Raw genomic sequence first — 27,986 nt, 5'->3', positions numbered from 1 at the left:
TAGGGCGCCCAGGGGGCTCGGTCGGTTATGCTTGCTCTCTTTCTCTCAGAAACCTTTTTTTTTAAAGATTTTATTTATTTGACAGCAAGAGAGGGAACACAAGCAGGGGGAGTGGGAGAGGGAGAAGCAGGCTTCCCGCCGAGCAGGGAGCCCGATGCGGGGCTTGATCCCAGGACCCTGGGATCATGACTTGAGCGGAAGGCAGACGCTCAACGACTGAGCCACCCAGGCGCCCCTTTGAAAAATCTTTAGAAAAAAAAAAAAATCTCTACACCCAGTGTGGGGCTTGAACTCATACCTAGATCATGCACTCACATGCTCTACTGATTGAGCCAGCAGGCGCCCTGGAGAAAGATACTTTTATTTATTTATTTATTATTTTTTAATTTTTTTTTTTTAAGATTTTATTTGTCAGAGCGAGAGCGCACAAGCAGGGGGAGCGGCAGGCAGAGGGAGAAGCAGACTGTCCGCTGAGCCGGGAGCCCGATGCGGGACTCGATTCCAGGACCCTGGGACCATGACCTGAGCCAAAGGCAGATACTTAACCAAATGAGCCACCCAGGCGTCCCGAAAGATAACTTTTTTTTTTTTAAAGATTTTTATTTATTTATTTGAGAGAGTACGAGCAGGGGGAGAGACAGGGAGAGGGAGAAGCAGACTCCCCGCTGAGCTGGGAGGCCAAGATGGGACTCTATCCCAGGACCGGGAGATCACAACCTGAGCCATCATAGGCAGACGCTTAAGCATCTGAGCCCCCCAGACGCCCCCCGAAAGATAACTTTTAGATGAAGAAACGGTGGTGGTGCTGTGGAACCATAAAGGAAGCCCCTGTCCCCTTCAGCAAAGAGCTAGAGGTGGACACCTGGAAGGGCCTTATGACCCAAACAAAGGACAGGTAAAAGTCTGACAACTTGATTTAGTAGTGAAGTAGTTCACCTAGAAATGCAGGTGCACAGGAGGGTAGTGGCAGGAGGTCACCAGGGGTCTGTGTGACAGGTTAAGGAATCTGGGCTAGATCCAGAGGACAGGAGGAACCACTGAAGGTGTTTAAACAGGACATTGGGAAGATCCATGAGGAAGGCATAAGGTAAGGAGACCAGAGATGTAGGCATAGGCCAATTGAGGCCCAAAATCAGGTGGCTGGACACTGTCATCACTGCTGTTCAGGGCTGTCCGCCATGGGCAGCATCCTTTGGTATTGGCCTACCTGTGAATTCCTTTGATTTTGTACCTTCCTTGAAAAGACCACATTCTGCATGCAGTTCTGAAGAATGGGCTGGGTTTTTACACATTCCTGCTCACCCTGCCAACCTAGGTGCAAAAGTTGGGGCTCCTGTACCAGCACCCTATTCTCTCTGGAGCCTGGGTTGGCCTGGCACAAAGGATGGTATGTGAATGCCCAACAAACAGCAGAGACAAGTAAAGGGCCCTTCCCTCCAGGCCTCCACAAGCAGATGTGTTCACACTGGCTGTGACTGTCCCCTCGGAGCCTCTGCCCCTTCTGATCAGAGTCCAAACAGGTTGATAGTTTTCTGGGCTGGCCACAGTCAAAGATGTTTGGAAGGAGTCCAGGGAGGCCGCCCCAACTCTTGAAGCTCCCATGCCACGCATCTCTGAGGATAGCTTCACCCTAGGGGGTGCTCCTGCACCTGCCACCACTTTCCTGGAGGAGCCCTGGTGCCCCTCTAGCAGCTGGAGGAGAGCAGCTTACCCCTTGTTCTCTCTGCCTTTGCAGACCCCTCCCTCCAGCCTTTGGTTATTGAAAAAGTCCTGAATTAATGTCTCCCCTTCTGAAACAGTCTAGGTGTTGGAAGCACCTGGGAAAGGTCCCTGCGTGGGTGCCTGTGGAAACAGAACCCATCCCTCCCTAACTTACCCGGAGGCCCAGGTCCCAGGAAGCTGCTCCTGCCCATGGGAGGGGAAAGGGGACCGGGGTGCTGTGAACATTGCCCTGGGGCAGTTATTTGGGACCACAGGGCAACCGGGCCAAGGATAAGCCTGTCTCCTGTTGCATTAGATTGTTCTCTGGGGACCTGAGCTGGGAGCCTCTGCCAGGTCTTTAAATAGCTGCCCCACTGATCTGGCCTCCCAGGCAGCACGGGCAGCGCTGGGTCAGCCTCCTGGGGGTTGGGGTCAAGTGCCAGGTAATCACACCAATTTCCCTCTGACATGATGCTCCCCACACGTGTCTCTTAGACCTGGGGGTGGGGAGGGAGGAGGCTTGGTCCCATCACTTCATCAGGCGCTGAATATAGCCCCCACTGCTTACCAGCGAGAAGTGTCTGGGTATCGTGGGGTGAGTAGTATTACCCTCAAAAGACTATAGTTTACTTTTGGCAAATGGGATGATGACAGTATCTTCCTGCAGGATTGTTATGAGGATTAAATGTACGTAAAGTGCTTAACAGGGGACCCAGACTCAATAGGTGGTTATCTTCTCTTGCAGTTTCTTCCTGCTGCTGCTGCTTACAGGCTTATGTATATATATCTTGTATGCTTATATATATCTTACATGCTTATGTACATTTTCTGCCCCCCATCCCTATCGCCCCACCCTGGCCTTCTGACAAAGCCACCACCATTTTGTAAGGGACTATAGCTTCTCCCCAAACTGAGGGGAAAGTGAGTTTTTTAGATTGCCAGCACACAACCAACGTTAGTCACCTTAGCTCAGCTGGGGAGGTAAAGTCAAGTGAGAGGGACAGCCTAGTAACTGTTGTAGGCTCCTCCCATCTTATGCATCCCAACCGCTAAAGAAGGTCACTTTCTCTTTAAATGCAAATTACCTCCTCCCAGCTCTACTTCCACCCGCTCGGCTCCCTAGGAGGAGAGCGCCGATCGCGGAGGGAACGGCCCCGAAGCCTCGCTCCCGACGCCACACCTCCAGGTCAGTTGCCCCCTTCCAGGATGTGTGGGAGGGGATGCGGAACGTCTCGGGCCTGACGCTCCATTTTGGATCCTGGCTCCCCAGCTGAGCGATCCTTTTGGCACATGGCTTTGAAGACTCCCCATGGGAAATAGATCCCAGATGGCCCCCAGCCATTCCTGGGGAGCAGGGGCTCCTGCTCCAATTCTTCTATCAAGTCCTTAATTGGGCCAAGCTGCTTCAACGCAAGACGGAGGACGTGCTCCGGTCTCCCCTCCACCACACCCCCCTGGGGCTGGCCAGCCAGGTGCCAATTTCAATGCTGATGCCCCCAGTGGCGCCACCATCCCAGAGTCGGCAGCCTGGAGCGAGCAGCTTGGGAGAGCCCCTGGAAAGAGCCCCCGGGCCTCCTCCGGGAGGACCGCGGCCGACCTGAGGCTTAGGGGGTGGAGCTGGACCGGAGCTGAGCAGTGCCAGCCACAGGCCAGCCATTGTTGGAGGCCGAGACCGCCAGCTGCCCGACCACCCACCCCACCCTGGCCGCAGCGGCAGGGAGCCCGTCCCAGAGAACTTCTGGGAGTTGCCTAATGTTTCGGGTTGGGGGTGGGCGGAAGAGGAGGGATGCCAGTGTCCTAGTGGGCAGGGGATCCCACAGTGAGTGCCCTCACCCATCCTCAGGGGGTGCCTGCCTGACACTGAGGTCTTCCCAGGCTCCCCCATCCACACCTTGGTCACCTCCCTTGCCGACAAAGTTTGTCAGCATCTGCCCGGACAGCTGATTAAATAAATACAAGAGAACCTGGTGAAGACACCCCTAACCCTCCACTGGCCTCCTGCTGGCTCACAGCCTCGCTGCCTCCCCCTCCGTTTCCTCTGCCAGCTTCCTGACAGGAAACCCCAGCAGCAGCGGGACAACAGTGTCTGGTCCAGCCCTTCCAGGCAGCGGCCAGGTTTTCAGGCCAGCGCTGGAGGGCGGGGGGGTGCCTTGGGTAGGCCCTGGAAGGTCCTTCAAATACACATCCAAGACCCCAGCGGGAGGGCACTGGCATCTGGGCCTGCCCATCCTGGACAGAGGAGGGGACCGAGGCCCTGGCAGTTATGAGGGGACAGGGGGAAGGTCCCAGGGCCCTTCCTGTGCAGCTCTCAGGGGTGGCTGGGTGAAGTGATGGCTTTGCCTCTCACTATCTCAGTGGGACCTGAGGCCCAGCCAGCATCCAATGGAGGACAAGAAGAAGAAAAGGAGTCCCAAGCCCTGCCTGACCCAGCCAGCCCAGGCCCCGGGAACACTACGAAGGGTCCCTGTGCCCACCAGCCACAGCGGCTCCTTGGCCCTGGGACTCCCTCATCTGCCGTCCCCCAAGCAGCGGGCCAAGTTCAAGAGGTGGGTACAGAAGGAAAGCAGGGCAAGGAGGGAGGGACCCCACCCCAATTCTGGGCTGAGCCCTGTGGGAAGGAAGGTAAAGACAGCCTTAGCTTAAGCCTTAGCCTTAGCAACAGTTAATGCCTTCCCTGGGGCTGAGAGAGAGAACTCAGAGATGCCTCAGCCCCAGTCTGTGCCCTCAGGTGCAGGGGAAAGGCTAGATGGGTGACTGGGATCTCACACCATGCTGATGCACCTCAGAGCAGGGAGTGAGTGATGCTGCCAGAAAGAGAGGCTGTAGGGCACACTGGAGACAGAGAGAGAGAATGTCTAAGCTGAGGGACTTGCCTGACATAAGTATGGAAGAAAAATATTGCCTGGGAGGTTCTCAGAACCTGGGTGGTTCCACAGCAACCACAGGTGGTTGGTGGCCCTCAAGTGTCACGGAGCAGGAGATGGTAAGGGGAGACTCAGATGTACAATATGAATTTTTGCTTAATTTTTCTTAATAATTGGGGATTTGTATCCTACCATACAATGTCTCCATGTTTGTTTCCCACGAAACACAAGGTGTTCTTTCTCCCGTGACTGTGCCCCCCTGTGGCTTTGCACACTACCTGCCTGAGAGATCTGCCTGGGGACGGCCACGGTGGGGTGTCGCTGAAGCTCAGGGCTGGAGCAAGAACAGTAGGAAATGCAACAGGAAAGGGGGGGCAGGCTGAGAAGGGTCCTTCAGTGTTATCCTGGGGACAATGGAAAATTCAAAACGGTTTTGAAGAGGAGATGAACAGAAAGACATTTTGGGAGAGGTTAAGATGGCTGTCATGACAATAAGGAGTAACTGTCCCCAGGGAGGACAAGCGATTCCCCCAGGGCCGTGGGAGGAATGAGCGCAGGGCTCGGACAGGAACCCAAAAGCCCCCCTCCAGGCCCAATTCTGGCTAGGAGCGTCATCTGAAGAAAAAAGACTTCCTTTGACCTCTTCTCCCTACCCCTGCTCACCCACTCCCGTCCCTTCCCAGTCCTGGTGCCCCAGGGCAGGGCTGCAAGAGCAAACATCCGTTTCTGTTCAGGAGTAGATAGGAAGATGAATTAGCGCAGAGACAGAGGGCATAAAAAAACCTCCGGGTACCTGGCCGCCCCCACCCTGTGACCATGGTCATGCCCACCCCACCCAGGGTAGGCAAGGAGAAATGCCGCCCGGCGCTGGCCGGAAGCGGGGGCGGCTCTGCAGGCACGCCCCTGCAGCACTCCTTTCTGACCGAGGTGACGGACGTCTATGAGATGGAGGGGGGACTGCTGAACCTGCTCAATGATTTCCACTCGGGCCGGCTGCAGGCCTTTGGTGAGTTCCCACCAGGGGCTGCCTGAGAGGGGTATGTGGGTGGGGCTCGAGGGCCCGGTCTCTGGGCCATGGCTGGGGCCAGGGTCCCAAGGTGCTCCCGGGGCTCAGACGGGTCTTGTCCAGGGAAGGAATGCTCCTTTGAGCAGTTGGAGCACGTGCGGGAGATGCAGGAGAAGCTGGCCCGGCTGCACTTCAGCCTGGATGTGTGCGGGGAGGAGGAGGAGGAGGAGGAGGAGGAGGAGGACGCGGTCACCGAGGGGCTGCCCGAGGAGCAGAAGAAGACGATGGCTGACCGAAACCTGGACCAGCTGCTCAGCAATGTGGGTCAGGGCTGGGTGCTTCTGTTCCCGGGGCCACTGGGGGCTGGGGGAGGTACATGATCCCAAAGCTGTTCCCGGCCCCTGGGTGAAAAGCTGGGGGTGCATGGAGCCCCAACCCCTACCAGAAGATGGCTTGCAGAGCATCTGGGGCTGGGCCTGGTGCCTCTCCTGACAGGAACCTCCTTTTCTCTCTGTTGACAGCTGGAAGATCTTAGTAATTCTATGTATCCTTTCCAGGGGACCCTGCTGGTGTGTGTGTGTGTCCACACCTCCCACAGACAAAATCAGTTTCTTTCTCCCCACCACCCTCTAGGAGTATTTACAATATAACCAACGTCTCTCCTTTCTGTCCTACTGAAGCAGAATTAGTCACAAACTGCCCCCCAGGCAGAATTGTCCCAAATATCAGGAGAAAGAGAGTTACAGGGAATGTGATTTATCCACTTAGGAAGATCCTTGCAAGTGAGGCCCCTGGCTGGCTCCGTCGGTAGAGCTTTTGGGACTCTTGATCTCTAGAGTTGTGAATTCGATCCCCATGTTGGGTATAGAGACTACTTAAAAATAAAACCTTTTGGGGTGCCTGGGTGGCTCAGTCGTTAAGCGGCTGCCTTCGGCTCAGGCCATAATCCCGGGGTCCTGGGATCGAGCCCCGCATTGGGCTCCCTGCTCAGCAGGAAGCCTGCTTCTCCGTCTCCCACTCCCCATGCTTGTGTTCCCTCTCTCGCTGTCGAATAAATAAATAAAATCTTTAAAAAAATTAAAATAGAACCTTTTAAGTCACACTAGTGAAAAAAAATAAAATCTTTTTTTTTCTTTTAAGAGAGGGAGAGGGGGTAGGCAGAGGGAGAGGGAGAGAGTCCCCCTGCAGGGCTCGATCTCACAACCCTGAGATCATGACCTGAGCCAAAATCAAGAGTCGCACACTTCACTGACTGAGCCACCCAGGCGCCCCCAAAATAAAATCTTTAAAAGAAAGAAAATCTTTGCAAGTACTTTAGCTGACACCAATCCATGGCAAAGCTTGTCTGATGTCTTCCTACTCTTTCAACATTGAATAATTATTTTCACTGATTTAGATTATCTCCCCATCTAGTCTCAGCCAGAAACAGTGCGGGTGCACGTACCTGCAAGATCTAGACCAAAAGAGAAGGGAGTAAGCTACCTATAGCAAGAAGGGCGGGTGTGGGCTGCAACCTGGACCACGGATCACCCGAGTCCTCCGACCCCGCCTCTTTGTGCAGTTGGGGAAACTAAGCCGGTGCAGGATGGACAGACAGGGCTGGGAAGACTGGGGTCCAAAGCATCGCAATCCTTGACTGGCACAGACAGAAGTTGCACCTGGCCGAGAACGCCGAGCCTGAGGAGCAGTCAGCTGTGTAGGTGTCGGACCCAGGCCCAGACTGCCCCTCTCATTCCCTTCAAACTGTGACCTTTTATGGACTCGATCGGGTATTCCGCGGCTCCCCAGGTGCTACGGGGGAGGGGGGCACTGGATGGCATTAAACCAGAAAAAAAGAGACACCGGCTCCGTCTGCTTCCTTCCCTCCTTGCGCCTTCACTCGGCGAGGGCCCCCGGAACCCGGCCTCCGCAGAGACACCCCTCTGCGACACACCGTGGTTTGGGCGGTCCCGCTCGGTGTGGCGGGGGTGGGGGGTGGGTCTGGAAGTGGGTATTGGGAACCGGCCCCCCGAGGCTGGCCGCGGCCGCGAGAGGAGCGAGTTGCCTTGGAGACGGCAGGGCGGGGCCTTGCGTGCGGCGCAGACTAGTGACGCAACTGGCAGGCGCCCGGCCAGCCGCGGGTCTGTTGGCGCCGGGATGGAGCGGGAGCGGTTGATGCGGAGGGTGTCGGTGCTGCAGGTACGGAGCGGGCGGGGGGCGCACGATTCCCACCACGGGATCTCGGATTGGGACCTTCGAACGAGATGAGGGTACCACGTTCAGTCACCTACCCTCGTGTCCGCCTCTGGAATTACCGTCCCACCCCCACCGCCCTGAAGAATGCTGGGACCACGGACCCTCACCGGCCTTCCACTCCCACCATACACGCTCCTGCGGGATCGAGGAAGTGGTGGGAAGGGCCTTAAATTCAAGAGAGGGATCCAGTCCGGCATCCTCCCTTGAACCCCCGGAGACTGTCCTGACGTACAGCATCACCCAGCCTTTTCCCGCGGCCAGAGCCCCTCTTTGTCCCTGGGACGACCTCTCCAGGAAACCCCCCCAAATGCCCCCACTTGTGCAGTGATAAGCATTTTCTTTCCCCCTTATTCTCCACGCCAGGCCTGCGTCCGGGGCTTCTTGGTCCGACGCCACTTCCAGAATCTGCGAGCTGAGTATGAAGCTATTGTACGAGAAATCGAGGGTGATCTGGGCACGCTTCAGTGGACAGAGGGCTGGATTCCCAGGCCCCAGTTTCTCCCAGCGGTAGTATACACCCCAGTGGAAGAAGCGAGGGGTAGGAGGGACCTGGAGAGGGGATTCAAGGAAATGGTAGAATCCACCCTTCCTGTTGACAAGCTTTTCTCGATGGAAGAGACTGCACTCCTCACATGCCAATCCTTAATCCTTACCACCTTGTATGCTAAATCTTGGCACCCAGATATTTGGAGGGTTTAGCTGTGAGGTTCTCATACTTCTGATTTCTCAGAAGGCAAAATCCCATCGGACCCAGAAACCTCAAGGGAGGGCACCAAATCCAGAGCAGGAACTGCGGAGCAGCTTCTCATGTAAAGAACCTGAGAGAGAAGCTGTCTTGGGGGAGGTGATGCTGAAGAAGTCAGGAGACAGCTCTGCAAACTCAGGAAGTCTTCTCTGCGGAGGTGACAGCCTTTGGCTTCGGGATGAGCACAGCAGGAAAGCCAGGAATCCCAGCCAAGGGGAGACCAGAGGTGCGTCAAGGATGGAAAACCCAGGTACCTCTGTGCCTCAATTCAGGGCAAGCCCCTGACCTGCTCTGGGCCTCAGCTTTCCCATCTGAAAAGTAGAAAGGCTTGTGCTCCATGAGCTGCATCCCTCTCTTTCTTCCCAGTGCCTCGTTAAGGGCAACTCGGGGGTGGGCAGGGGGAGAGTGCCAGGGCTTAAGGGTAGCCAGTAGCCAGTGTGTACCCCTAAAGCCTTCTCCCTTTTTTCTTCCCTCCTTCGCAGAAGCTGCAGGTCTAGGATTGCCCCGCAGCCAGACTGAGCTCCAGTACCACCGCAACCACTTGGCCATGGAACTACTGTGGCTACAACAGGCCATCAATAGCCGTAAGGAGGTAGGCACTCCCTTGGAGCCCTGCCTGCACATTTAGGGCCAAGGGTGGGGGTTAGGGAAAAGCCTCCTGCTCTGTGCTCAAGCAGTCCTGCCTGGTACAGTGTCTGTTCTCTTTCCCAACAGTACCTAATTCTCAAACAAACACTGACATCCCCAGAGGCCAGCCAGCCTAGAGACGAGCCCAGCGTGTGCCCACACCGCAGGGCACAGACCTATGAGAGGGCTGGGTCACAAACAAGCCCGCCACTGAAAAACCAGTCCTACCGAGACAGGACTGCTAGGGAGCCAGACCACGTGGATGACTGCTGGAGGCTCAAATCACCACCCTGCAAGTCCCTGGAAAGACTGGCCACTACAGACAAAACCACTGCTGGGGTCAAGTACAGGGACCCATGCTACAGGAGGGCTCTGCCACAGCTGCCCACACCATCAGATAACCAGGCCTTAGAGGGCAGGCTCACCAAAGAGCCAGACCATGGGGAACAGACATTTGGACAGACCTGCCCGCAGCTAATGACCGTCCTGCATGACCACACCCCCAAAGGCCTCAAACCTAGGGGCTCCTGTTCCGAAAAGGCCCGGACCCGGATGCCCACACTGTGAAGTCCCAGATATTGAGGACAAGTCTCCCAGGAGGCCAGAACACAGAGACCCTGATAGCCAAAGAGCTAGGCCACGGAAGTTAGACCTCGGAGGACTGTGGCATCTGGGATGAGACCTCGGCAGAGCATGGTGGCCAGGGTATCTGGAAGACTAAACCAGCTAAGGGCCAGCTCTCTAGTGAGAAAAGCTCCAGGGATAGAACCGCCAATGAACCTAGCCATGAGGAAGGGAAAAACCAGAGGACTGTACCATGGCGATCAAGGCCGTCTGAGAAACTGTCTTTGACAGGGTCAGCCCACATGGGAGAGGACCACTGGAGGGACAGGCCATGGAAAACAGGACCACCAGGCTAGGCCCTGGGGAGCCAGGGGAAGACCAGGTTCCAAAGCGGGGTGCTATGAAAGGGTGATGAGGGAGGCAGGCCTCATCCTTGCTCCCTGGTACCAGCTCTTCCTTCTGCCCTTGACTGTTGGTGGCTAATGGGGCCAAGAGAAGCTGGAGCAAATAGCTGGCACCAGTAGGAGCAGAGGGAGAACATACTTTCATCCTCTGCCTGTGGTTTAATCCAGATTTGGGGATAGGGAGTTTCCTGGGGTAAGTAACGTGGGGAGCCTAATGGAGAATAAAGATTTCTCATGGATTCTGCACCTGGTTGCGTTCATCTTCTGCCTCTGTCCAGGATAGACACTGGGCCCTCTTGTTCCTTTCCTGCTGGCATGGGGCCCCTTCCCCAGGGCTGGCTGGGAGCCACAGTCCAGGAGCAGATGGGCCATCCTTGGGAGCAGTCCCCAAAGCTGATCCTCTTTTGAGCTCAGCCCTTGGGCTGCAGAGTGGCAGGGAGCTTCTGCGGATTCTTCCCTCTGTCCAGTATTAGAACATCTGTGCTTCGGTGTGTTCCCCACCACTGCCTCTCTCACAGGGTCTTCCTTCCAGTATAGTGATCAGACCCGCCCAGCTCTCGGGAGGCCCCACCAAGGGCCGGCCAGATGAGACCCTGAAGGCCCTGCAGTCTCTCCCGCCCTCCTGGTGAAGGGGCAGGATTCCACTTCTGACTGGCCCTGCTCCCAGCCTGCCTTAGTTGCCTGGCAACGGCTCTGCGTCTCTCGCTGAGGACACACCATGGCCGGTGGTGGCAATCCAGCAGCCAAGAGGGTGGTGGTATACCGGAACGGGGACCCCTTCTCCCCAGGCCGCCAGCTGGTGGTGAGCCAAAGCCGCTTTCCCACCCTGGAGACCTTCCTCTGTGAGGTGACCTCGACTGTGCAGGCCCCGGTGGCTGTGCGGGCCCTCTATACGCCTCGTGGTGGCCACCCTGTCACGGACCTGGCCGACTTGCAGAATGGAGGGCAGTATGTGGCTGCTGGCTTCGAAAGATTCCGCAAGCTACAGTGAGTGGGCCGGGGCTGGTTAGAGCCGCGGGAGGGAGGGAACGGCCAGAGCAATAGTATTCATGTTCAGGGCTTCCTGTGCATGTGCAGGCACAGTGTGTGTTCTCTCCTGGAATACAGCAGCGCGACTCGGGGGCGGTCTTCTCCCCGCTCTTTAGAATGGGGAATCAATTCAAGATAGGCTGAGTAACCTGCCTCAGAGTATCCAAGTTACAGACAGCGAAGGCACAGCTGTAGGCCAAGTATGACACTGATGTTTATGCCCATCACAGTCAGGACCAGGCTTCGAGGAGAACGTTCTGCAGCTGGAGCCCCTTTTTCCAAAGGCTCTCCTTGATTGGATCCTCTACCACCACCATCATCAAATGCTAAATCCATCCATCGCTTCCTCCCTGTTGTGATTAGGCATCCTGTGCTCTCCATGGGCTGGGGCCATCCCCATTTGCAGAGTGGGGCCATGCCTTCCAAGATGGGAGAAGAATTTTGAGTATCTGAGCTCCCAACTCAGATCTGGCTTCTAGGTGCTACTCAGCTGTCCCCTGGGGTTGCTTATGGTAGCGTAAGGAGCAAGGGGTGGGAAGCCACACAGAATCTGGGCTGTCACTTACTTCCGTGTTACTGTAGGTCACATAACTTTCTCTGTTACAGAAAATGAGATGAAAGCTCGTGAATGAGAAAATTTGAGACAGAGTATGATGCTTAATGAACTAGGTTCTCTTGACCTTTAACCTTAACAGTTTGCGTCTGAGCTCCCAGTCCAGATGGTCAGCCTGGCGCTGGGCCCTAGGGCAGGTTCAAGGGCCAGCATCTGTTTCTGGACAGATGTCTTGAGACTCTCCCGGTGGGGATGGACACCTGGTAAGCTGTAGCCCTAGACCCTCACTCTGGCAGCTACCAGGGTGTTGAGGTCTCAGGCTCCCCAAGATGAACTGTGACCCATCTGTCCTTTCAGCTATTTATCCCCCAGACGGAAGGATCCAGGTGGGAAGGGCAGCAGACTACCAGTGAGTCCTGGGGGAGGCTGGCCTCCAGCCCTGTCTTCTCACCCTTAACTGGGATTGCCCCCAGTTTGATCTGGGAAATCAGGGCCTCTGGAAATAACAGGATCTGTCAGGTCCCTGGGGGCCACTCTCCACATCCACTCTGGAGCCAGCTGCTACCCTCCCTGGGGTACAGGGTTTCAAGACTATCCCTTGCTCCTCGCCCAGCCTTTATCGCCAGGTTGTGGTCCCCAATGGAAAGAGAAAGCTGTAAAACATACGGGGGCAAGGTGGTGGTTGGAATGTGACTACGGGGAGGTAGAATGTTCCTTTGGTGAAAGGTGTGACCCATCCCATCCCTCCTTGCCCTCTCCTTCACTCGCCCTACCCGCCTTGGACTGACCCACCCCTAGCCAAAGGCTTCAACTCTCTCCCGATCTGAGGGCCTGCCTTGGGTTTCAGGGTCCTCCTGTGACTCACCACCCAGGTGACGGGACCCTTAGACCGCGACCACCTGCAGGTTCCTCCTGCTACATCCAGTGAGTGCCGGTGTCGGGGAGCAGGAGCATAGATTTTGTTTCAGTGAGACCAAGAAAATGTGGGTGGGTTTGCTCCCAGAGCCCCTGGTCCCAACATGCCTGATGGGTGAAAACAGACCAATGCCCCGGTTCATAAGACCATCTTCCGGCCCTGTGCTGCCCTTCTTCCTCTCACGTGTGGGCTGTTCCGGGGACCCCACTCCTTACCAGACTGCTCTTTGTCCCAGTGTGTTCAGGAATGGGGACCTGGTAAGTCCCCCATTTAGCCTGAAGCTGTCCCAGGCTGCCAGCGAGGACTGGGAAACCGTGTTGAAGCTCCTGACTGAGAAGGCCAAACTGCAGGCCGGGGCTGTATGCAAGTGAGTGTGGGCCCCAGGGAGGGAGCCTCCCTGCTGGTCCTGGCTGTCCTTGCGGACAACAAGGTGAAAGGAAAGCACGTCTCCCCAAATGGGACTTCCTTCTGCGACACAGGAAGAGGCCCCCACAGCTGAGCCCCTGGAGCCAGGGCAGAGCCGAGGTGACTGGCCCGGGTGCTCGGAGGGTCAGCGGCCAACGCGTACCTTGGCATAGCCGCACCTACCCCGTCATAGTCTGCCGAGTATGAAGAGGCATCTTGTCCACTGGGCTTTACCCACCTACCTCTCTCTCCCAGACTCTGCAGCCTGGAGGGGCTCCCACTGTCAGCAAGAGAGGCTCTGGTGAATGGCCATTATTATGTGGCGGTCGGAGAGGAGGAGTTCCAGGCCCTGCCTTATGTGGAGCTGCTGGTGCCTAGCCCCTCACTGCCCAGGGGCTGCTGGTACGGACGGGTCAGGCGGTGGGGTGGTGGGGCGGCGGGGTAGAGCAGAGGAGACGACCCTGATCCCATGCCTGCTCTGCCTACTTACTATAAACCCTTTGTTTTCATTGCAGGCACCCCCCAGACCCAAAGTCTAAGCCACACAAGCCGCGGGTAGGTGACAGGGGAGGCCATGGGAGGCAGGCAAGGAGGTGGGTGACTGGCTGACCTCTCCTCCAGCTCAGGCTCTCTCCACATCGCACTGCATCCTCTTGTGGAACACAGGTTACCCCTCCCATTTCCCAGAGGAGGCATTCAGGTTCCCCAGAGTGAAGTCAGCTGCTCAGGGGGACACAGGTCTTGAGTGGCAAGGGCCAGACCAGAAGCTGGGGACAGCTCAGCCTGGCTCAATGAACACCTGTGGACTCTGCTGGCCAGGCAGCCGCTGGGAGAGAGAACTGGCCTCTCTGGCGTAGCGGGGTCCAGTTCCCCAGCTGATCCCAAGCCTGAGCCTTCCCAAGAGATGAGCCAGTGAGCACTGGGTGGGGGTCGGAGGACATGGCCTGGCTTCACTGGGCCTCTTGAGTGCCAGGCACCAGCGGCTCTGTCCCTGGATAAGGCAGCCTGATGGGAAGAGGGAGCCAGGAGGGAGGATGCAGGCTATGAAGATGGAGGGCATCTCTCCCCAGCTCCCACAGGCACCAGGGGCATTTAAGCTTGGCCTGGTGGGAGAGAAGGCAAGAACAACCATCACCCCCAGTCCAAGCCCAGTATGTCCTCCACAGGCCCAGGGCCACAGGGCACAGGCACCCCAGCCCTCTCCAAAGGAACCAAGCCACATTGAGCCATCTGCTTTCTATGCCAGACCCCAGCAGGCCATTCAGCCGAGCAACAGGCTCCCCACGCTCTCATTTCCCTCAGGTGAGGGGACCCTAGGCCCTTCTCACCCACCCTCTGACAGTGACACAGAATGGTCCCTGTTGTGGGAGAGGTCCATGGGGGCAGAATGCCTGGGGACAGAGCTGGCCCTGACCTCAACACAGATCTTTCCCGCTGCCCCATGTGCACATGCAGTCCCTGGCTTCTTTGTGGGGAGCTGGCACTATGAAATGAGGCACAGGGAAACTTCAGGGGGGGGATCTGGAAGGGATGGGGGCCAATGGCCCGCCTCAGAGCTACCCTGCCAGCCTCCAAGGTAGTGGGGACTGTGGAGGGGACGGGGCTGGGAGGGAGGGGCAAGGAAAAGGCTCAGGGCTGCTCAGCACGGGCATCCGCCGACACCGCCTCCTTCGTCAGGAGTCAAGGGAGTGTACGAGACTCTCCACCCGAGGAAGGAGACAGCAGGGGCCCAGGAAGTGGCAGATGATGAAGACACCTGCACGGAGGAACCCTTGGATCAGGTGGGTGGGGGCTGCAAGCAGTATGTTGGTTCAGGAGCTCTGAGCCGGAATGGCAGCCTGGGGTCCCGGGAGAGCCCCCGCCTTGGGACTGTGAGCAGATCTAACTCTCCAAGCCCGACCTCCTACCTTGTTAAATCAGAGGGCAGAGCAAACCTGTGAAGTCTCTTCCTTTCCTGGGGTCAGAAACTTCAGCTGAGGGCTGGAGGCCACAAGGGACGCTAATGCTCCGTTCTCTATGGCCTTCCGCCTCCTCCAGAGGGCAGCGCAGATGGTGGGCGAGGCCCTGTGCCTGGAAAAGCAGCCTGGGGCTGGGGCAGCGGTCTCAGCCTCAACCCCGTCTCTGCCACCTTGAGAGCCGCTGTCCAGCCAGAACCTGGGGCGGCCACTCTGCAGCCACGTTTTATCCTTGTCTCCAACAGCCTGTTCCAGGGGACCCAGTGCTGCCCCTGGGCTCACAGTATACCCTGTAGCCCCCTCAGCCCAGCCCTACTCTTCTGCTCCTAAAACCACAGCCCAGAGCAGGGCAGCCCTAGCCATGGAGACCATGTTCCTATGGGGTTCTCTGGTCAGAGACAGGAGGAGCCAACCGAGCTTGGGGGGAGGCTACAAACTTGGGAGCAGGTGTGCTGCAATAAAAGAATACTTAACTGTCCTCCGTCTGTTCGGTGCAGATTTATTTGAGGCTACCCCTCGCCGGGCACCGCACCACGTGGCGGAAGGGATGCGGTGCCGGGGCCCCAGGCTGTCTAAGAAGGGCAGGAAGTTGAAGATTTCCACCCACCTTCTAGGTGGGCCAGGCAAGGCTCGTAGACTGCTCATCTCCTCTACACCTGCCATTCCGACGTCCCTTCTTCCCCTCAGGTCCCTGCCTCAGCCAGCCAAGGCCTCTGGCAGCCCTGAGGCCTCCTGTTTGCATCTCTGGCACAGGCGGCTGGCTGTCTCCATGCCTTCCGTGGACCCAGCTGCTGTGACAGTCTGGATGGGGCCATAGTGACGGCGGCTGGGCTAGGGGCCTGACATGACAGCACGAGGAGAGCTGCGGGGCAGAAAGGTTGCTGGGGAGGTATGAAGTCTCTTGTGCTAAATCTGAGCAGCTGAACAGATCTCTCACTGCGGTTCTCCTGTGAGAGCCACCACGAGGTAGCTATTCACCCCCTAAGAGGTGAGGACGCTGAGGCTCAGAGGGGGAAGTGCTAGGTCCGTGTGCTCACTGGCTGCGCCTCACGGCTCAGGGGCTTCCTGGACACAGGAGGGCTGGAGGGTGGCGTCGGCCCACTCAAAGGGCAGACAGCTGCCCCTGGGTCTTGCTCACGGAGCTCATGACGCAGAGTGCAATCCCCACCACGGTGAGCATCATGCCTGTGAATGCTCCTGGGAGAACGGGCAGAAATTGAGGGCCTGAGCCCAGCCAAGCTAGGAGGAGCTGGTGCAGGGCTGAGGGACCAGTGCAGATGGGGTCTGTCCCCAGAATGCCCAGGGGAAGGAAACTCTGATGGCCACAGGAAGCAGGAGAGCTGCTGAGGAAAGGGGAGGGATGGGGAAAGATCTTCTCCTTCCCACCCATGGAGCTAGCTCTGGGAAAGGACTAACTGGGGTGGCGAGGCCCAAGGAGTGGCTTCCCACACTTGCAGTGGCCTGACTTACCTTTTCCACCTACATCTTCTCCGAGGACCTTCCCGACAATCAGTGTGAAGACAATGGCCAGAGAGTTACTGATGGGCACAGCTAGGGTCAGATCTGAGTGATCAGAATGAAAAAAAAATCTCTGAGATGCAAAAAAATGCCTTTCTAGGCACAAAACACGTTTTATCAAGACAGCCTGTTTAAAAAAAGGGGGGGGGCACCTGGGTGGCTCGGTCGGTGAGGTTTCTGTCTTCGGCTCAGGTCATGATCCCAGGGTCCTGGGATGGAGCCCCACATCGGGCTCTGTGCTCAGCAGGGAGCCTGCTTCTCCCTCTCTCTCTGCCTGCCTGTCTGCCTCCTTGTGCTCTCTCTCTCTCTCTTTCTCTGTCAAATAAATAAATAAAATCTTAAAAAAAAGGAATGTCATTTTCCTGATGAAATCGCAGCAAAGCTCAGGATTCCAACCAGGTTTCCCGACTCTAATTCAGTGCTCCCTCCACTCCAGCACGAAGACCCGAACTATAAGGTGGACTGGGACCACCCTGGTTTGCAGATAAGGATGAGGTCTTTGCACTCGAAGAGCTCCTGAGACCGCAAAGATATCGGGACAGATAGGCCCCAAAGCCGAAAGGAGGCAGTAGAATGAATGTAACAGCACAACCACCATTTATTAAGTGCCAACTGTGTACACATCTCCTTCGATCTTCACAACAGCACTGAGAGAAGAGCATTATCACTTTGTGTAAAGGAAACAAAAGCTCAAAGATGACACATATATTGAGGCAAACCGACGACTTAAACCAAGGTCTGCCGGACTCCAAAGCCTGTGCCCCAGCTGAACTAAACGGAGATGGACAAACAAAACAGCTGGTGAAGCCCATCAGGCTCCCCGCGGAGCCCGATGTGGGACTCGATCCCAGGCCCCTGGGATCATGACCTGAGCCGAAGGCAGACGCTTAACTGCCTGAGCCACCCAGGCTCAGTCTTTATTTTTATTTTTATCACCCTTTATTTTTATTTTTAATTTTATTTTTAAGCAAATGCTACGCTCGAACTTATCCTCCTGAAATCAATAGTGCATGCTCCACTGAATGAGCCAGCTAGGCGCCCCTAAACATAACTTTTATAGGGCGCCTGGGTGGCTCAGTTGGTTGAGCGACTGCCTTCGGCTCAGGTCATGATCCTGGAGTCCCGGGATCGAGTCCCGCATCGGACTCCCTGCTCGGCAGGGAGTCTGCTTCTCCCTCTGACCCTCTCCCTCTCAAATAAATAAATAAATAAATAAATAAATAAATAAATAAATAAAACATAACTTTTATATGCACTAGGAAACCAAAAAATTCATCTGATCTGCTCTGCAACATTTGTTGTATTGCGGTAGTCCGGAACCAAACCTGCAATATCTTTGTAGTACGGCTGTAAAGTATCTTTTTTTTTTTTTAACTTCATTTATTTTTTTGACAGCGAGAGAGGGAACACAAGCAGGGGGAGCAGGAGAGGGAGAAAGAAGCAGGCTACCCTCTGAGCAGGGAGCCCGATGCAGGGCTCGATCTTAGGACCCTGGGATCATGACCTGAGCCGAAGGCAGATGCTTAACGACTGAGCCACTCAGGCTAGTACAGTATCTGATGCAGCAGAGGACAGTCAACAATCAGGGGGAGGAAGGAAATACATACTTACTGAGCTCCTGCTGTGTGTACCAGCTACTCTGCTAGATGTTTCCCATACACTGAATTTAATCCTCTCAATGCTACAAAAACCATCATATAAAACCAACACTCAAATAAGAGACTTGCTCAAGGTCAGGCAGGTAGCACACCGTGGAATCAGGAGTGTCAAGGCCAGCCGCTGGCACAGCAAAATGAACCTCCCCTCTGACTCCACTGCTGCACAAGACCACCAGGCTTCAAACCAACCCAAGTGCCTGGCAGCATACTCATAATAGGCCCACTGCGCCCCAGCTGCTCAGAGAAGAGGGTGCAAAGAGGGAACCAGAGGTAGTGGCTCTCCCTCACTCATGGCAACAGGGTGTTTCAGGCCCCCTCCCCAAGTGACTCTTCCAGGTGGCCTCCAGCACTGGGCATAGCAGTTCTAAGTCAGAGACCCACCTGTTGATGCCAGGGTGAGGTAGTAGAGAAGGGAGCCACACTGGTTGAGGAAAAAGGGCATCAAGTACTGGAAACAGAAGAAATCTGCAGTCAGTGTGATGCTCGACTGAGAAGCACTGCCTTCTTTGAGCTTCTAGATAATGCCCTTCCTTGGAGGAAGCTACAAGGAAGCTTCCTTACAGCTATAACGGTCCAAAGAGTGGTTAGCCCTCTGAAAAGGACCCTTCCAGAGCAGGCAGCAAGTTACTGACTGAACTCCATGCCTCTGCCTTGAATGCTTCTCCCTCAGCCCTGCTAGTTCCCATCCTCCCCATCCCGCAAGTCCCTGAATGCCAATGTCCCTCCCTCCAAGAAGCATTCCTAGAGGCTCCTAGCTCCAGCCTCCCTCCTGTGAACTCAGGAAGCACTTAATCAGTACCTCTCTCGTGGCCCTTAGTCCTGAGAGGTGGTTCTGTCTATGTCTTGTCTTTCCCACTAGCCTAGACTGGCAGCACTGGGGTCAGAGGTAGTTCTCCATATCCTTCCTTATCCTCCCTCCCCAGGGTCAATTTGAGCCCCAAGTCCTCCCATGGAAGGTCTGTTGGAGGGATCACCAATAAAATATTATTAATAGCACCCATAGATTGAACACTAATTACGTACTGGACCCAGTGTTAAGTGCTCTTTGTGCCTCACCTCACTGAATCCTCACAACTGTCCAATAAGATGGTTACCATTAACATTCCCATTTTTTTTTTAATTTTTTTTTTTTTTTTTTTTTATTTGAGACAGAGAGAATGAGAGAGAGAGAGAGAGCACATGAGAGGGGGGAGGGTCAGAGGGAGAAGCAGACTCTCTGCCGAGCAGGGAGCCTGATGTGGGACTCGATCCAGGGACTCCTGGATCATGACCTGAGCCGAAGGCAGTCGCTTAACCAACTGAGCCACCCAGGCGCCCTAACATTCCCATTTTACAGACGATGAGACTGAGGCTCAAGGAGGACGACAAGTGACTCGTCCAAGAGCTTCTAGCGAGTAAGCTGGTGGGGGGGCAGATTCTGACCCAGCCTTGTTTGACTCCAGAGACCAAATTTTTAGCAGCTATGCGCGAGAAAGGGTCCATTCACAGACACACCTCAGTATTCAAGAAGAGGGTCTTCATCTCCTGCAGCAACTGCCGGACCCAGGTCCGCTCATGAACCTGCTGCAGGCGGGAGGAGGCCCGCTTCAGCAGCGGCTGTGTGCCACCCCACAAGGCGGCCACCAGCACCAGGGCCAGCACCTGTCCTGGATGGAGATGCGAGTGACCCTCCCCCCCCCCAAAACCGCTGCCCGCCGGCCCGGCCCTCCTCGGGCCTCCCCTCCCCAGCCAGCCACCCCCACATCCCTCCCTCGCTCTCCGATGCGCCGGGTGAGATTGGCGGGTAGGACAGGCCCCGGGAGGCCGGGGAGATGGGTCCGAGAGCCCGGAGTTTGGGGTTCGGGCAGGGGTGAAGGTCAGGTAGTGGAGGTGGGGCGGGAAATGAACTCCGGGCAAGGTTTGGGAAGCCCCTAGAGGGGCGGGGCCGCCTACCCACCAAGAGACGCCGCCATGGCAACGCCGCTCCCTCCACTTCCGGGACCGAAGGGGCGGAGACCCGTAATCCGGAAGTGGCGCCAAAGCCTCTTCCGGCCCTACTCACGTTGCTTCTTTCCTCGCGTCAGCGCCGGGATGGTGAGTTCCCCTGAGTTGGGGTGTTAGCGTGGGGGTCTGGGACTGGGGCAGGGGCCGATCCTGGGCGCTGACTCACCTGTCCTGTCCCCACAGAAGCCGATCCTGCTGCAGGGCCATGAGCGATCCATTACGCAGATTAAGTACAACCGTGAGGGAGACCTCCTCTTCACGGTGGCCAAGGACCCTGTGAGCGTCGGCAGCGGGCGGGCCGGCGGGATCTTGGGGCGGAGGGAAGGTGTCGGGAGGGGGCGAGTTCGTTCTGCCCGGGCGAGGGGTGGACAAGCCGTTTTTGCCGTGAGAAGGGAACCAAAGAGCTCCTCCCCATTAGGAGAGGTGGGGAGAGACCATCCCGGGGTAGGTGGGCGAGAGCATTATACTGGGAAAGAACACTGTTGGTGGTGGGAGGAGTGGCCGGGAGAAAAAGAGCAAGAGACATTATGGAAGGGAGATGGGGACAAGAGTGATTATTCTTCCAGGGTAGGGGAACGGACCACCTCTAGAAAGGGAAAGCAGATCCTTGGACAGTGAGGGACGACAGAGGACTACTTTACTGGAGGTGTCCCTGGTCTCATTTCAGTAGGTCCTTCTGGGCCCCATCCTGCTTTTCACTGAGTGCAAACGGTCCCTCACTTAACTGCCTTTTGAGACACCTCCGTATGGAAGACGTTAACTCTCTTGGCGGGAGTTTGGAAGCCAGCCGACCCGATTTGAATCCTGAGCCCTGCATCCGAGTAGCAGTGTGACTTTGAGCATGTCATTTAACCTTTCTTAACTTGGTTTCCCCCTTTTTTTTTTTAAGATTTTATTTATTTATTTGATAGACAGCGAGAGAGGGAACACAAGCAGGGGGAGTGGGAGAGGGAGAAGCAGGCTTCCCGCCGAGCAGGGAGCCCGATGCGGGGCTCGATCCCAGGACCCTGGGATCATGACCTGAGCTGAAGGCAGACGCTTAACAACTGAGCCACCCAGGCGCCCCTTGGTTTCCCTTTTTATAAATTATGGGTACTAACGGTAACCCCCTCCTGGGGTTGTCTTCAGGGTTAAATGAGATTATTCAAGTAAGGAGCTTACACAGTAAGTACGTTGTGCATATTAGTGGAGAATTGTTAGTCACTTATATTTTAAATTCCTTAGACATCATTTTATTGAAGCCTCACAGATACCCTTTGAAGAAGGCATTATTGTTGTGTCCATTTTACAGACAGGAAAATAAGCTCAGAGAAGAGAAACACTGTAGTGGGGGTTTCGGGAAGGACTGGGACAAGGGCATGTAGGTCTTTTTGCAAGCCCCCTGACTGCCCTGCCACTTACCTGCAGGAAGGAGGAAAGTCCAGGAGTTGGTCTTTTTACCAGGAACCTGCTGTTTCCCAAGAGATGAGCAAGAGAGGGCAAAATCTGGCCTGTCTAGAGGCTGCTGAGGGTTCCTGGGGAACCTCTTAAGTAGGAGGCCATTGCCTGGGATGCTTACCATCTGTCACACTGTCATTGACTCCTCCAGATTGTCAATGTGTGGTACTCTGTGAACGGTGAGAGGCTGGGCACTTACATGGGCCATACTGGAGCTGTGTGGTGTGTAGACGCTGACTGTATCCTTGTCTTCGCTCTGAGTCTGTGCTCCCAGGGTCTGCGAGCAACAGAGAGGCTGCCGACTTGGAGTTGGGAGTTTGGGATGCTATTGTGGGTCTAGGGAATGATACCTATTACCTAATCCCCAGTCCCTTCACTGGTTGAGGGAACATTCAAGACGAGTTCTGGTTCTATTTTTTTTTTTTTTTTAAAGATCTTATTTATTTATTTGACGGAGAGAGAGAGAGCGAAAGCAGGAACACAAGCAGGGGGAGTGGGAGAGGGAGAAGCAGGCTTCCCGCCGAGCAGGGAGCCCGATGCGGGGCTCGATCCCAGGACCCCGGGATCATGACCTGAGCCGAAGGCAGACGCTTAACGACTGAGCCCCCCAGGTGCCCACGAGTTCTGGTTCTAGATGAGGGGGTTCGAATGCTCTGAGGTAAGAGAGGAAGAAAGGCTGTCTGGGGCTGAATGGGGAGGTAATTCAGTTGGTTTTCCAGGAGGACGAGGGCTCAGGTGAACTCAGTCATGTTTCTTAACACCCTCTTCAGGGGACACCAAACATGTCCTCACCGGCTCAGCTGATAATAGCTGTCGTCTCTGGGACTGTGAAACAGGTAAGCCTGGATCATTTACTTTTTCACCAGACAGTGAGGATCTACAGCGTACCTATTTAGGTGAACAGGTTTTGGGGAAACAGAGATAAATCCAGAGATGGCTCCTGTTCTAAGGAACGAGAAGGAGACAAGGAGAAGACAGACAAGAAAAGAGGCGGTGCAGTAGGCTGTAAGGCACCTCAGAGAAAGCACAGAGCATTGTGGAAGGCCAGAGTGGGGGCAGCTGACTGCCTGGAGTGGGGATGGGAGCAACCCGGCAAGGTTTCCCAAGGTAAATGTCATGAGAGCTGGGGCTTCACGGATGAGAAAGAGGTCATCACTTTAGCACATTCTGGAGTGAAAGCATGGCAAGTGTCCTGTCCAGGTCATCTGATCTGACGGGACCTCCTGCTTCTTGGGGGATGCGATAGTCAGGAGAGAAGAGGCGGCAGGCTAGGGTCAGAATAGACCTCGAATGCCAGACTCAGGAGCTTGGCTTCGTTCTGTAGGAGTTGGCATGCTGTGGAGGTCCTTGAGCAGGGAAGAGTATGTTTCATTTTGGCGAGCTCAGGTAGCAGCGGGGAGTATTGGAAGAGCAGACCGAAGACACGGGAGCCTATTAAGCTGCTCCATCTAGTAAATATTTACTGGGCACCCGATTCTGTGCCAGGCTGATGCTAGGTTCTGGGGACATGCGGAGAAATTTGAGCAGATCCTTGTTCTGGAGGAAGGCATTCTGAGGAGAAGACAGATGTATTGCTACGCACTGCTCACGTAGCAGCAGGATGTCTGAGGAGAGATGGTGGGGAGGAGGCGGTGGCGGGCTATAGTCACTGAAGCAGGAGACACAGCAGACAGGAGGGCAGGCAGATGTAGAGTGTCCTCCCCTCGGTGGCATAGGGCAAGGGGTAGCCCAGACTCTGCCTGTCCCCAGGGAAGCAGCTGGCCCTACTCAAGACCAATTCAGCTGTCCGGACGTGTGGCTTTGACTTTGGGGGCAATATCATCATGTTCTCCACCGACAAGCAGATGGGCTACCAGTGCTTTGTGAGCTTCTTTGACCTGCGGGATCCAAGCCAGATCGGTGAGCCAGCGCTGGGGGTTTGGGACTGGGGCTGGGGTGAAGGGCACGGCTCCAGAGCCCATCTCCCCCCCCCCCCCCAGATAACAATGAGCCCTACATGAAGATCCCTTGCAACGACTCCAAGATCACCAGTGCTGTTTGGGGACCCCTGGGGGAGTGCATCATCGCAGGCCACGAAGGCGGAGAGCTCAACCAGTATAGCGCCAAGGTGAGGGGGAGGCTGGGGCCCATGCCCCGCAGAGTGATTCCCTTCAAGAGGCAGAATAGCGCAGCAGTGAAGAGCAAGGGCTGGGTTCGAACACAGATTTCACCACTTTGTAGTTACATGAACCCAGGCAAGTTATTTCACTGAGCCTGTTTATCTGTAAAATGTTGCAAGGATCAAATGACATCAGGCGTTTGAAAAACTTGTCACAGAGTACTCTGGATACGTTCATAGTGATCACAGGGAAGCCCTTTCCTGCCGCCACTGAGTGCCAGGCCTCGTGCTGGGCTCTGGGGACAAGACCCTGGATCAGACGTGGGCCCTGCCCCCAGGGAGCCAGACTGGCAGCTGACACAGGAGTCGGGTTGTGAGTTGTGCCGCCGTAGAGGTCTCAGCCAAGTAGAGAAAGTGCCCTCTGTCACAGAGAAGGTGACCCGTACATTAACCCGTGAAGAATAAGTGGAGCTTCAAGCAAGAAGAGAAGGCCATCCCACGGAATGGCGGAGAAAACAGTGCACACAAAAGCACGGAGTTAAGGGAATGGGAGGTTTGTTCAGAAGAGAGTCTGGGGCTGTTGGGACACAGTGTTGGGGAAAGTGAATAGCGACTAGATTTTTTTTTTTGAGTGTCAAGAGGTAAGGAAGAGTGTTTTTCTTTTGGGCAGTAGAGACTCTTTAAATGGTGACTGGTGATCAGATTTTTCTCTTTAGAAAGCTTTTGAAGGCTTAGTTCAGAGAATGGACCTGAATGAGGAAATAGCTCTGGGGACATGAAGCCCCTGACAGCGTCAAGAGATATTCAGGGGTGACTGATGAGATGGGGGTAAGGAGAGGGACAAGCCGGCCTGTCTTGGATTCTCGTTTGGGTGCCCGGGTTCCTGGGCAATGCTGGCATGTACTGCCATAGGGTTAGTCAGTCTCTCAGCAAACACTGCCTGCAGTCCGCTAGGCCCCAGACCCACCTGCAGGAGAGGAATGGGAACCAAGGTCAGAGGCATACATAACGCTTGGTGCCAGCACCTAGTGGAGCTGTTCTGTGCCTTCAGATAGGCCTGACTGCAAAGCTGGTGCTTACTCCCTGAAATACAGGAGCCAGATAGGTCCCCACCATGTGTCCACATTGATGGAGGAGACCAAAATACATCCTTCTCACAGAGTAGGTAAAAATCATTCAGGAAAGGGGCGCCTGGCTGGCTCAGTCAATAGAGCATGAGACTCTTGATCTCAGCGTCGTGAGTACAAGCCCCGCAGTGAGCGTAGAGCTTACTTAAAAACAACAAAAATAATTCAGGAAAGGAAAAGAAAGGTCTCTGAGGGTCTGCTGTGTGTGAGGCACAGTGCTCACAAGGCCTTTTAATCATCTAATAAATGTCTGCAGAACACAGGCCAGGTTCCTGTCACAACAAAGTCAAATGAGACACAGTCCCGGTGTCCCTACCGTGACCCTGGGTGGTGGGCCTTCAGTCATCTTGTTTTGTAGAGAGAGAAATTGAGGCAGCAACAGGTGCTTCTGAGGGCAGCCTCTCAAACTGTTCTTTGTACGGTACTGGCTAGCAGGTTGCTGTGTGGGAAGGGAAGTCAGGAGATGAAATGGCTCTTTGAGAAGATCTAGAAAAAGCTGGACGTGCAGCAGTCCCAGTGGACTGTGACCCCCACCCTGGCTGGGCAGGGGGTGAGCTCAGGCTCTCTGCATCTTACAGGTTGCAGCGAGTCACAATCACCCCTCTGAACCTTACTTTCTGCCTTTGAAAATGTCCTTTAAAAGACCCACTTCATGGGGTTGGTGTGAGGATGAACGAAGTCAGGTGTTGAGCGCATGGCACAGTGCTCGGCAAATTGTGACTGTTCACAATCCGGGGACTACAAGAAGGAAGTGAAAACGGCTCTCCCCTTGTGACGTGCTGATTAGTTCCTAGGTCCATAGATTTGTCACCAGAAACCCGTGTTTTCCTAGCCTGACTAGCAGTGTTGAAGTGTGTACATGTGGGACAGGTTGGGATGGGGGCTTGGGCTCGGGAGTGGGGGGTGAATGTTGGTTCAGGGGATACTTAGGCTCACCCGCCCTAGACCCCCCCCCACCCCCGGCCCGGACAGGGAGCAGTATAGAACCCCAGCAGAGCAGTGGGGCTGGTGGAGTTCGGGCTGCCTGGACCCTCACTCTTTTGCCTTCCCCAGTCTGGAGAGGTCCTGGTGAATGTTAAGGAGCACTCCCGGCAGATCAATGACATCCAGTTATCCAGGGACATGACCATGTTTGTCACCGCCTCTAAGGACAACACAGCCAAGGTGAGCCTGGGTGAGGAGTCTGGAAGGGCTGCTCCCACCCCCTGCAAAGCTTTCCCCTTGCCCAGCTTTCCCTCAGGAAGACTCCTGTTACAGATTTTCTTCCCCTGTCTTCTCTCTCTAGCTCTTTGACTCCACAACTCTTGAACACCAGAAGACTTTCCGGACAGAACGTCCAGTCAACTCAGCTGCCCTCTCTCCCAACTACGACCATGTAAGGGAACCCCACCTGGGCTTCCTGCTGACATTCCTTGAATGCTTCCAGGACCTAGGTGTTCGTCTAGCAATTGAGATATGAACTCTGTAGGAAATAGTGTCAGGTAGAGAGGAGATTACCAGAGCAATGAGAAGGCCGAATGATCGGGAAGCCCCAGAGGGCAGGGCAGGGGGTAACTGAAGGATCTTTTTGGGCCTGCCCTTAGCATCATCTCAGTCTGATGTGCTGAGTACTCATGTACTGAGTACTGATATACTCAGTCTGACGTACTAATATAAAAGCTTATGGGCGGGGCGCCTGGGTGGCTCAGTCGTTAAGCGTCTGCCTTCGGTTCGGGTCATGATCCCAGGGTCTTGGGATCGAGACCCGCATCGGGTTCCCTGCTCCCCGGGAAACCTGCTTCTCCCTCTCCCGCTCCCTTCACTTGTGTTCCCTCTCTCGCTGTCTCTCTCTCTCTCAAATAAATAAATAAAATCTTAAAAAAAAAAAAAAAAAAACTTATGGGCTGAGGGTAAAAACAGAAAATGGACTTGCCTGCCCTTCGGGCCTGTCTAGAATTTCTTCTTCCCTTCAGGTGGTGCTGGGCGGTGGTCAGGAAGCCATGGATGTAACCACCACCTCCACCAGGATTGGCAAGTTTGAAGCCAGGTAAAGAGAGAGGTGACGGGGGCACCTGGGTGGCTGAGTTGGTTAAGCGTCTGCCTTCGGCTCAGGTCATGATCCCGGGGTCCTGAGATCCAGCCCCGTGTGGGGCTCCCTGCTCAGTGGGGAGCCTGCTTCTCCCTCTCCCTCTGCCCGCCGCTCCCCCTGCTTGTGCTCTCTCTCTCTGTCAAATAAATAGATAAAATCTTAAAAAGGGGGGCTCTTCCAAATTGAAACCCCACAGAGTGTCTTTTGTGATGGACACAAACCATACACCTGAGGAGACTTCTTGTTTCATTGCCTGCTAGGAGGTACAGCCAGATTTGTGGCCTTCCTGTGACAAGTGTGTAGCATAGCAGTTAGCGAGCATGACCATGGGCTCCCTCTGAGGCCCTGGACCCATCCTTGTGTCTCTCTGTGCCTGGTTTCCTCCCCTGTATACTGGGGACAGCGATAACATACTCCCCTCATAAAACCGTGCAGATTAAATGCCCGAGTTAGTACTTGCTGCCCAGCACATAGTAACGAAGTGTTAGCCGCGATTGCAGGCAGACGCTTGGGTCCAGTCTTAACCCTTCTCTTATTTTGTTCCCATTCATTCGCCCTCATCCCTGTTTCCCCACTTTCTGCTTTGCATTTGGGGAGCGGTACGTCCAACATGTCTTGGAAGGAGATGGAGAGTGACCTGTCTCTTCCCACCACCCTCCTCCAGGTTCTTTCACTTGGCCTTCGAAGAAGAGTTTGGAAGAGTCAAGGGTCACTTCGGGCCCATCAACAGTGTTGCCTTCCATCCCGATGGCAAGAGGTAGGGCTCCATGCAGGGAACTGAGCTCAGCCCTGCTCTGGCCTCTGGCCCTTTCCCGTACCCTGCCCCCCCCCCCGCCCCTGGGCCTGCCTTCCCCCAGACGGGACACTTGACTGGTCCCTGGCTCGCTCGCTGTCTCTGCAGCTACAGCAGCGGCGGTGAAGATGGTTATGTCCGCATCCACTACTTCGACCCACAGTACTTTGAATTTGAGTTTGAGGCTTAAGAAGCTTGGATCTCCATCAGGACCGGGGGACGTTTCTGGACCAGGGCTCACAGAAAGTTTTGGACTCTGAGTAATAAATTCGTTTGGAAATAAGTGGTTTCTGGTCAGAA

General features: G+C 55.3%; 5 protein-coding genes across 18 annotated transcripts; 4 read left to right on the top strand and 1 right to left on the bottom strand.

Annotated features, from left to right (window-relative positions):
- The first annotated feature begins 605 nt into the window (after nt 1-605).
- On the top strand, nt 606-7,410 carry CCDC28B (coiled-coil domain containing 28B). 4 transcript variants are annotated; one of them, XM_073903009.1, is made up of 7 exons: nt 606-2,887; nt 2,972-3,173; nt 4,057-4,247; nt 5,405-5,571; nt 5,680-5,891; nt 6,093-6,115; nt 7,217-7,356. In XM_073903009.1, exons 3-7 carry the CDS (start codon nt 4,084-4,086, stop codon nt 7,269-7,271), a joined length of 621 nt encoding a protein of 206 aa, XP_073759110.1. In that variant the 5' UTR covers nt 606-2,887; nt 2,972-3,173; nt 4,057-4,083; the 3' UTR covers nt 7,272-7,356. The 4 variants fall into 4 exon arrangements, with proteins under 4 accessions (XP_073759110.1, XP_073759111.1, XP_073759109.1 ...); XM_073903008.1 differs by lacking the exon at nt 2,972-3,173 and having other exon boundaries at nt 613-2,887; nt 7,217-7,410; XM_025856076.2 differs by lacking the exon at nt 2,972-3,173 and having other exon boundaries at nt 2,554-2,887; nt 5,695-5,891; nt 7,217-7,410.
- Nucleotides 7,403-20,198, bottom strand: TMEM234 (transmembrane protein 234). 3 transcript variants are annotated; one of them, XM_073903012.1, is made up of 5 exons: nt 20,117-20,198; nt 19,675-19,826; nt 18,562-18,628; nt 16,475-16,567; nt 7,403-7,803 (listed from the first exon to the last, which is right to left on the bottom strand). In XM_073903012.1, the coding sequence occupies exons 1-5, from the start codon at nt 20,130-20,132 to the stop codon at nt 7,655-7,657; spliced, it is 477 nt and encodes a 158-aa protein (XP_073759113.1). In that variant the 5' UTR covers nt 20,133-20,198; the 3' UTR covers nt 7,403-7,654. The 3 variants fall into 3 exon arrangements, with proteins under 3 accessions (XP_073759113.1, XP_073759112.1, XP_025711867.1); XM_073903011.1 differs by lacking the exon at nt 7,403-7,803 and adding an exon at nt 15,479-15,866; XM_025856082.2 differs by lacking the exon at nt 7,403-7,803 and adding an exon at nt 15,724-16,201.
- IQCC (IQ motif containing C) lies at nt 7,668-10,392 on the top strand. Its single transcript, XM_025856070.2, is given in 7 exon segments — nt 7,668-7,749; nt 8,170-8,313; nt 8,537-8,777; nt 9,034-9,143; nt 9,266-9,741; nt 9,743-9,826; nt 9,828-10,392. Coding segments are annotated over 7 exon segments (1,368 nt in total). The 5' UTR covers nt 7,668-7,707; the 3' UTR covers nt 10,099-10,392.
- Nucleotides 10,710-15,460, top strand: DCDC2B (doublecortin domain containing 2B). 9 transcript variants are annotated; one of them, XM_073903006.1, is made up of 9 exons: nt 10,710-11,133; nt 12,086-12,137; nt 12,576-12,652; nt 12,880-13,011; nt 13,305-13,451; nt 13,565-13,604; nt 14,296-14,351; nt 14,727-14,830; nt 15,014-15,131. In XM_073903006.1, the coding sequence occupies exons 1-8, from the start codon at nt 10,865-10,867 to the stop codon at nt 14,794-14,796; spliced, it is 843 nt and encodes a 280-aa protein (XP_073759107.1). In that variant the 5' UTR covers nt 10,710-10,864; the 3' UTR covers nt 14,797-14,830; nt 15,014-15,131. The 9 variants fall into 9 exon arrangements, with proteins under 9 accessions (XP_073759107.1, XP_073759108.1, XP_073759104.1 ...); XM_073903007.1 differs by having other exon boundaries at nt 14,970-15,069; XM_073903003.1 differs by having other exon boundaries at nt 10,711-11,133; nt 14,216-14,351; nt 15,014-15,167.
- On the top strand, nt 20,133-27,969 carry EIF3I (eukaryotic translation initiation factor 3 subunit I). Its single transcript, XM_025856075.2, has 11 exons — nt 20,133-20,253; nt 20,347-20,439; nt 21,752-21,839; nt 22,371-22,436; nt 23,350-23,499; nt 23,580-23,707; nt 25,879-25,989; nt 26,111-26,200; nt 26,778-26,851; nt 27,558-27,650; nt 27,795-27,969. The coding sequence occupies exons 1-11, from the start codon at nt 20,251-20,253 to the stop codon at nt 27,874-27,876; spliced, it is 978 nt and encodes a 325-aa protein (XP_025711860.2). The 5' UTR covers nt 20,133-20,250; the 3' UTR covers nt 27,877-27,969.
- Nucleotides 27,970-27,986: the final 17 nt, after the last annotated feature.

This window comes from Callorhinus ursinus, unplaced genomic scaffold, assembly GCF_003265705.2.
Source record: "Callorhinus ursinus isolate GAN/ISIS: 27379988/994484 unplaced genomic scaffold, GSC_fseal_2.0 scaffold18, whole genome shotgun sequence".
Classification (NCBI taxonomy): Eukaryota; Metazoa; Chordata; class Mammalia; order Carnivora; family Otariidae; genus Callorhinus; species Callorhinus ursinus.
This window is presented reverse-complemented; position numbering and strand designations above follow the sequence as displayed.